This window comes from Agelaius phoeniceus, chromosome 3 (genome assembly GCF_051311805.1).
Source record: "Agelaius phoeniceus isolate bAgePho1 chromosome 3, bAgePho1.hap1, whole genome shotgun sequence".
Taxonomy (NCBI): domain Eukaryota; kingdom Metazoa; phylum Chordata; class Aves; order Passeriformes; family Icteridae; genus Agelaius; species Agelaius phoeniceus.
In genome coordinates, this window is record NC_135267.1 from 90,021,043 (window position 1) to 90,029,560 (window position 8,518).

Sequence of the window (8,518 nt, forward strand, 5' to 3'; positions counted from 1 at the left end):
AAAAAAAAAAAAAGGGAGAGAGAGAAAGAAAGGGGGGAAAACTCCGAGAGGGAGAGAGGAGCGAGTGAGCAGGGCTTTACCACTATATTATGTGGGATCTGACGGTGGGGGGTGGGGGGGAAGCAGGGAGATCCCAAACCGGCGGCCGAGGGGGGTGGGGGTGTGAGAGCCGCGGCCGCTGCGAGCGCTGCAGATAGGAGACAAAAGAGGCACGAAGTTACTCTCGCAACTTGGACTTACAAAAAGGAGGCGGCGGCCGGGCGGAAAAGCCGCCCGCGCTCGGGCTCTCGAGACTTTTTTCGTCGCTCTTCGCATTTTTTCCCCGGCTCCCGCGACCGCCCCGGGGCCGGGCGCCGCCGATGGCCGCGGCCCCCCGCGCCCGGCCGTGACGCCCGAGCGGGCCCCGCCGGGCGCCGCCGCCCCGGGGCCGGCCCCGCATGCCGGGCGCTGCCCGCCGCCCCGCGCCGCTCCCCTCTATGCGGCCGTAGGGCGCGCGGCGCGGCAGGGCTCACCATGTCGATGCTCCCGACTTTTGGCTTCACCCAAGAGCAAGTGGCCTGCGTCTGCGAGGTGCTCCAGCAAGGCGGCAACATCGAGCGGCTGGGGCGGTTCCTCTGGTCCCTCCCTGCCTGCGAGCACCTCCACAAGAACGAGAGCGTCCTGAAGGCCAAGGCGGTGGTGGCCTTCCACCGGGGCAACTTCCGCGAGCTCTACAAGATCCTGGAGAGCCACCAGTTCTCGGCGCACAACCACCCCAAGCTGCAGCAGCTCTGGCTCAAGGCGCACTACATCGAGGCGGAGAAGCTGCGGGGGCGACCCCTAGGGGCGGTGGGCAAGTACCGGGTGCGCCGCAAGTTCCCGCTGCCCCGCTCCATCTGGGACGGCGAGGAGACCAGCTACTGCTTCAAGGAGAAGAGCCGCAGCGTCCTCCGAGAGTGGTACGCGCACAACCCCTACCCGTCCCCCCGCGAGAAGCGGGAGCTGGCCGAGGCCACCGGCCTCACCACCACCCAGGTCAGCAACTGGTTCAAGAACCGCCGGCAGCGGGACCGCGCCGCCGAGGCCAAGGAAAGGTACGGCTTCCCACGGCTTCCCACGGCTTCCCCCGGCGCCCGCGGCTCCCCGACCCCGGTGCTCACCCCGGGTCTCTCTATCTGCCCCGGCCCCGGCCCCGGCTGCGGAAGGCCCGCCGGGAGGGGACGGGGGCTCTCCCTCGGGGGCGCCCAAAGAACCAGAGGCCAGCGAGCTGGGGGCTCGGTGAAGGCGTCTGTGCGCCAAAAGTAGCCCCGGGAGAGGCGGCCGAGACCCGTTCCCCGCCGACTCCCCGCTCTCCGCACAGCCGGCGCGGCGGCCCCGGGGCAGCCCCGGCTGCCAGGGACGCTTCACACGGCCTGCGGCGAGTCCCGGTTAAGCAGCGCTGCCGCCTCCTCTCCGCCGCAGCCCGGCGAGGAGCCCGGCCAGGAGCCGCGGCCGGAGGTGCCCGTGAGGGTCCGCGGCCCGTCGGGAGAGGCCGAGGGCTCCGCGCCCCGCACAGCTCGGAGCGTGTCCGTGAGGGTACTCCGGGGCAGAAAGGGGCAGCCGGGGGGCAGCCGGCAACGCGTGGGTCTGAGTGTTGGTCTGAGCAAATACATCCTCTGTCCTGGGCTCCTGGAGACCTGGACAAGGTCTGTCTGAGGGGAGCGACTTCCTGCCTCGCTCATGACCTTGCAGTTCTTATTCGCTGCCCAGCAAGGTGCTCATGAACGCACGTCAATAGGTGTGTGTCCGTAGGCCGAATATGATTCTGCAGCTGTGTTTTTCACGTTAAGTGGAGTGAAGGGACCATTAATCGCCGGGAAGAGGTTAATGCCTACATCCCTGGCTATTCGGGGCGATTTTTCCGTCAGCAGTTCCCTGTGCCTTAGGAAGACGGGTCGAAGAAGCAAAAAGGGCTCTCTTTCTGCGTTCACTAGCTCACTGAACTGCCCGGTCCGTACAGGCAATCGTATGATTCTATGATCTGCGGGTTAATTAGCGGATCAGAATCCTGTAGATCCGTGCCTCCGAGGAGAATTCTTTCTATCTTTGGTTTCTGCCAACCGTGTTTTGGAAACGGGCAGCGCCGCGGCCGCCCTGCTGTGCAGCCCGGCAGATTCGGGCACAGATTTGCTCTATTCATTTCCCGAAACTGTGCTAGCGCTTTAGTTTTCCTTCAAATCCTCACAAGTGTTGGTTTTACGAGATGTTAGAGATCCTTTTTATTGCTGATAGCAGGGACTCACCTTCAAATATCCAAAGGAAATGAAGGTTACACTTATTCCATTCCTTTTTCTTTTTTTTTTTCCCGAGGAATCAAATTTTAAAGGTCTCTAGAGACAAATAATATTTTTGACATTGAAAAATACACTCAACCTAATATTACACTCCAGGCGTTGGAAAACAGACCGTTCATGGGATTGCCATCCACTCAAGGAAACCTGTTCAAACAGAGCTTTCTTGTCTATTTTTATTTTTTTGGCACTAAGTGTCTCCAGCCACATCATGCAGCCTTTAGTGAGGAAAACCCGTCCGTGCTATAGCTTAACTTCTCTCGACCAAATCCTGCAGGATAGGGCCTCTCTGCCAGAGAGCGTGTTACAAAACTTCCGCAGAAGCTTTTAAAAAGGCTTGCACTGCCGTCAGTAGTTCAGGCAGAACGGTGTCTAAAGTATTTCTACGAGGGCTATGTAGGCCGAGGAAGCCTTGCCTAGACGGCAGCCCCCACCCCTTCTTACCACTAACATTACCGAAAAAAAACCCTCATATATAGATATATAAATATATAGATATATCTGCAAGGGCTTGGCCCGCCTCCAGCGATTTCTTGGTATTCACCCGGTGATGAATTTCGAAACTAAGTCCTGCCTTTCCGAGCCTTAGTCGGCAGCGCACCGGTGGTGCGGGCTGCCCCCGCCGCGGAGCCGTGCGAGGGCCGTCCCGGCTGCGCCCACGCCGCTCCGGGACGGGACGGAGGAGCAGCGGCGGGCGTGCCGAGCATTTCCCGAGAGGAAAGCAGCGGGTTAACTCTGTTCGCTTTCCTTATCGTCCATATTGGGCTATGTTCTGAGCTTGAAGCTCAGGGCGAGGGGGAAAAGAAACCATGTCCAGTTACTTAAGCAAAAGACTTTCCCTCCTGATGTGAGCCCGGGGCTGCACGGAGCCATCCTGCCTGCAGCTCGCCAGGCTTTGGCCTCCTCAGGAGAAGTCATGGTTGAACATCTCTTCAGCTCCTAGGGCAGTTTTAAAGTTAAAAAGTTTTGGGTTTTTTTTATTTGTTTGTTTTTTAAATAAAGTCTTCCTCCCTTCCCTTCCGCCCCCCTCCTCACGCTGTGCAAACTCTTTGAATGCAGAAAATTACGGTTTGGCAAAGTGACACTTTCCGCTGGGCTGGTGGGAGACTGTTTACAAGCTCAGCGGACCTTAGACCTAAGTGCCAGATGAAGAGGCCTCGGAGGTTGGCAGAGTTTTTAAACCTACAGTTTTTGCACTGCTCCCCTCCGCTCGCTGCTCCCCGGAGCCCGCTCCCCGCCGCCCCCGCTCCCGCGGTGCGCACCCCGGAGCGACGGCCACATGGTGATTTCCCTCCCTCTTTTGTGTTTCCTATAGGGAAAACAACGAGAATTCCAACTCCAACAGCCACAACCCGCTCTCGGCGTCAATGAACGGGAATAAGACAGTTTTGGGGAGCTCAGAGGACGAGAAGACGCCGTCAGGGACCCCGGATCACACCTCCTCCAGCCCCGCGCTGCTGCTCAGCTCCAACCCCGGGCTGCAGCCCCTGCACGGCCTGGGCCACCCCCAGGGCCCCAGCGCCATCCCCGTGCCCAGCGCCGACCCCATGCACCACCACAGCTTGCAGGACTCCATTCTCAACCCCATGTCATCTAACTTGGTCGATCTGGGCTCTTAAAACCGTGTACACGCTCACTCCTTCGCGCCAGCCCTCCCTTCCTCAATTTTTCCTATTTTTTTTTCCTTTAATCTTACCAGGGACTTTGAAAGCAATGACAAACACCTTAGTAGAAGTGTTGTGCCCTTTGGCAGCAGGCTGGCTGCAGGTTTGCAAGGTAGTGGACTCCGCTGTGGGTAGCTGATATTGTGAAAAGCCTTAAGGGTTGCTTACAGGCGTTTTCAGGCGTGTAAGGACTGTTGGACAGGAGCCGTGATTTTCACGGCAGGCTGTAAGGCTGATCGGTGTAGCAGCTCATTCCAGCCTTAACTTCACAAATCTCTCAGTGTTGTCACTCGATCGGGCCGGTCTGTGTGGGAAGAGGCACATCGTAATATTTTTATTTTTTTGGGGGGGTGGGGAAGAAAGGGGAACGCAAGGCTGCTCTTGCCATGCCTGTTTGAAAGTTACACATCGCTCCCGTTATTCTATTGTAGCTATGTATCCGTGGCAGGTGTACGATGTACAATTTCAACTAAGAATACAAAAGTCGTAGTCAAGATATAGCAGCAACACGCGCTCTAGGCAGACTCTGTAACCTTCTTGTAGCTGATGCTATGCAGAGAGACAGCTTCTTTGGCCTTGTCCATGTGGTGCTTTCGCCATTTGCTGGGTGGGAAAGGAAATGATGGCCCAGCTCCGGCCCGACGGAAGGCAGAGGTAGATTTTCCCTTCGGGGTGCAACGCGGGCTGGAGCAGGCTTTAAAGAGAAAACAGGAATTGCTGCTGAAGTTTAGACCTAAATGACAGTATCAACCGCAAGTCACTCACCTTAGTTTTGTTTATTGTTTATATTATGTGAATACATTCTTTGGAAAATATTTCTGCTTTTATTTTATAATAAAATTTAGAAATCTAGCTCGGCGTATGGCTGCTTCACTCGCCCGCGGGGTGTTTTCGGGCTCAGTCCTGAGCGGAGCAGAGCGGGCGCCCTGGCGGGGACGCTGGCCAGAGCCCCGGCACCCTGCCCGGCTTGGCCCGGGCACGTCGGGGCCCTTACCGGCCCGGTCGGGGAAGCGCCGAGCGCCACGGGCAGACGAAGTGGCCCTGCGGGAGCGGAGAGCCAAGGGCACGGGGAAGGACGGGCGGTGCGGGCCCTGAGGGAAGCGGAGAGCTCGCCCACCTGCTCCCCGAGGGCACGGCCCCGCAGGCTGCGGGCTGTTCTGCCCCGGTGCCCGCCTGCCCCGGCAAAAAGCCGCCCCCTCTCCCCCCACCTCGTCCCGAGGGCGGGTGGGCAAACCGAGGGTGGCCAGAGCCCGCTCCGGGGTCCAGCACGGACACTGGGCTGCAAACGCCTTTCCGGCGCCTGCGGGATGCTGGGAAAGGGATTTCTCTATTCCTCTCCTTTTTCTTTCTTTCTTTTTAATTTCCTTTCCTGTAAGCACCGCGTGGCCAAAGAGACAGGCAAGTTGCTTGCTAGTTTGCCCCATTAAAAAGCTCAGGACTCTTGCAGCTTGCACCCTCGCCGAACGTGTTCTTTGCTAGAAGCCGAGCGTGTTATGTGCTTAAAATGTTCTCAGAACTTGCAAACAGCTTTATAACTTCATTTTTGGTCTTTTTTAATCTTCTTTGGAATGATTTTCTTGTGAAAAATAAACCGAGAAAACGATTTGACTTCAAGCGGCATAGAAAAATGTGTAGATCAGCAAAGATCGTGTCCAGGTTTCAGATGCTGGCTGAAATTTCAATCAGTGGGAGTATTGTGCGGGCAGTGTCCTAATTTGATGTAATCTGGGTCTGGATTAGCGCCTCTGTGCGTTTGCGGGTGTCCGCTAAAAGCACATTTCTCTGAGGTCCCGTTAAAAGTCTGTAGAAGGGAATGTATGGATGTCGGCAATGGGGAGGCTCGGTCTCCGAAAAAAGCTCTCCCTCAGTCGCGGCTATAAATCCAGTTTTCTCTTTATGCTGGGGTGCAGCGGGGTGCAATATTTTATGGGAGACAATGTGGTATATTCGGGTTTATGTTTCCCCCGCTCCTGCACTTAGGGGTGATTTTTTCAGCAGCAGAGATGATGCGGTTGATGCCTGTGCTGTAGGAGCATACCAGTGTGGTCTTACGTGCATTAGGGTCTAAACAGAGGATCCTGTTATTTCCGCTGAGGGGCATCTAATAATTTTAGCTATGGACTTTATTTATTTGAAAATAAACACCTTGCAAGTAGAGGAACCAATGCTTTCTAGAGCTATAGAAAATATCTGCTCCCTGTAAAATAATGCACGCAGTGGTGCGATATGGCAAAGAATTAATTAATTGGATAGTTAATTATTTTGTATTTTTGTAGATAGAAATAAGTTTGGGAAGGAAAACAGAATGTCTGGGTTAATAAAACATGGCCTCAAAACCGAAATAAAACCTTAAGGCTTTGCCCGCTGGAGAAAGAAAAAATAAGAAAGAGTAAAGCCAAGATGTGGAATATTTAAAGAGGCAGTATGAAAACAGGATGGGGTTTACGTGATTAATAAAAGGTCATATTGCACAGAGGAGGCAGAATTCGATCGGGGAAAGTAAATGAAGAGCTGACACGGTGAGAAAGGCCCTTTGAGAGAGTGGGATCTGTGAAAACTCATGTACGTTTCAGTGAGGATCACTTATATATGGATGAATTAAGAGACAGCGAGTCGCTGAAGCCACTTAAAGATGGCTAGAAACAGAAATCATGCAGTAAGAAAAAAAATCTGCAGGTCAATCTGTCATTAAGGATGCACACAGCTCAAAGCCCCTATGATGGGACGTGTGTAATGCAACCTGAAATCCCGAACATGTTAAGACTCATTTTATCAGACCGTACTTGCCTTAGTACTGATGTTTGGAAAATTAGCCCAAATCCCTCCAATTTTCCACGCACAAAAAAAGGTCCCGATAGAGGAATATGCCGAAACTGACGTTACTAATCCTTGGTTTTAAACAGATTACTTATGATTCACTAGCATTAGGTTACATAGGACATATCTCGGGGTTGGTTGTTCCTGGGGTACCCGCATGGGTTTTGGGGAATAAATAAAAAGACACTTCGGTTCCAGCAGGTTTTATCCATGAAACTTCCCCTGGCTACTCTCGGACTGAGGCCAGGATGTGGCAGACAAACTGCACGGCAGATGCCCTATAGCTTGGACAATTTGGGAAGAGCCGTACTCTCTGTCTCATATAGGCACACGCACATACCTATATGCACATACACACCCCTCTATATGTACGTATGTGTATATGTAATATATATGTATGCAGTGTTTGACCTCGACATATAATCTTACCAAATTACACAATGTATTCAGCATTTGCGGCAAATGTAAATGGAGTCAGTCCTTTAGATAGCAGGGTGCTGAATATTCACGCGTACCAGGGAAGAGGGTTTTGGGGTTTTTTTTCCTGCTGTATTTTATTGTATGAGCGTTCATGGACATGAAACTGTGCTGAAGAGAGCAGGGAGAGAAATAGCTCATTTGAGACAGAAAATAGTTCTGTCTTTCCCGGCAAGGCGCAGCTCATCACTCTGAAGGGGAAATACTGATGGATGCGATGAGAGAGCATCCCGACAGGCTACTGGATATGTGGCACAAATTCCGCCACTTTTCTGGGGACAGGTAGCAAGTTTATAGGACGAAGAGCCTTTCCTATGAATAGGAGACCGTATGCCAGAGCTTGCTGGTTGAACACCTTCCATCTGCAAGCCCTTCCAGGCTCTTGGGGGTAATCAGGACTCCCATCTACAAGGCAGGATGGCTGCATTTTCCTTTGGATAATAGAAGCCATTTTTAGAGCCACTCGATGTGATCTACACGGGAGAAGCCGCCTGCTTGGCAAATTTTTGTGAGCTCCCCTGGAGAAAGCTCCTTTGCCACTTCTCCCCAGACCTGGCGCAGCAGTTTGGGCCTAACCAACATCTCAATGTGTTTGAGGGGAGCTGCTGCAGCCCCGGAACCAAAAGCCTTGGGAGTGCCCCCGCCTGCCCAGCGATGTTTGTGTAAGGCACCGGGGCTCCAGTTACCAGACCCGGAAACAAAATCTCTTGCCTTCTTTAGGAGAAACAAATGCAGCCCAGTATGAGCAAGCAGGCTTTTGCCTTGAACAAACCCTCACTTGAGCATGACAAATAATGTAGGGGGGTGGCGATGAAAACTCTGGGCACTGGCCCTAACTGCAGAGCTCTTCTGCTTAGTGAATCAAAACGCTGAGGCTCAGGCAGCCAAGAAAAATATACTGAAGGGAACTTTCAGTGCTTCAGTACACAAGGAAAAGGTGAGGGTTTTGTCTGAGGGAGAGTAGCTCTGGGATTTGGAAAAAATACATAAACGTCGGATCTGGGCTGCGGGATAACCTTCTTCCTATTTTGCTACGGGGAGCGGTGCTCAAAGCTTCCCTTCCATGCATCGAGGAGGCGCCTCCTTACTCGGGAAGAAGGTCCATCTCCTTACTATTAAAATAAACAGGAGGAGGGGATCATTTATTAACGGCTTTTTTTTTTTTTTTCTTTCCGGGTTTGGGTAAGAAGGCTCCGTCTCCAGGTCTGAATATCGGGTCCGCCTTTATCCGGAGTCTCGGTGTGCAGCTGG

General features: G+C 53.5%; 1 protein-coding gene across 1 annotated transcript; it reads left to right on the forward strand.

Moving 5' to 3' along the window:
• The first annotated feature begins 421 nt into the window (after positions 1 to 421).
• On the forward strand, positions 422 to 4,812 carry SIX2 (SIX homeobox 2). Its single transcript, XM_054630255.2, has 2 exons — positions 422 to 1,073; positions 3,625 to 4,812. Exons 1-2 carry the CDS (start codon positions 514 to 516, stop codon positions 3,926 to 3,928), a joined length of 864 nt encoding a protein of 287 aa, XP_054486230.1. The 5' UTR covers positions 422 to 513; the 3' UTR covers positions 3,929 to 4,812.
• Positions 4,813 to 8,518: the final 3,706 nt, after the last annotated feature.

Bases quoted from the DNA above. Each gene is read 5' to 3' on its own strand.
- SIX2 (XM_054630255.2), top strand. From the start codon at position 514: ATGTCGATGCTCCCGACTTTTGGCTTCACCCAAGAGCAAGTGGCCTGC. The intron at 1,074-3,624 runs GTACGGCTTCCC...TGTTTCCTATAG, and splicing joins GCCGCCGAGGCCAAGGAAAG to GGAAAACAACGAGAATTCCA.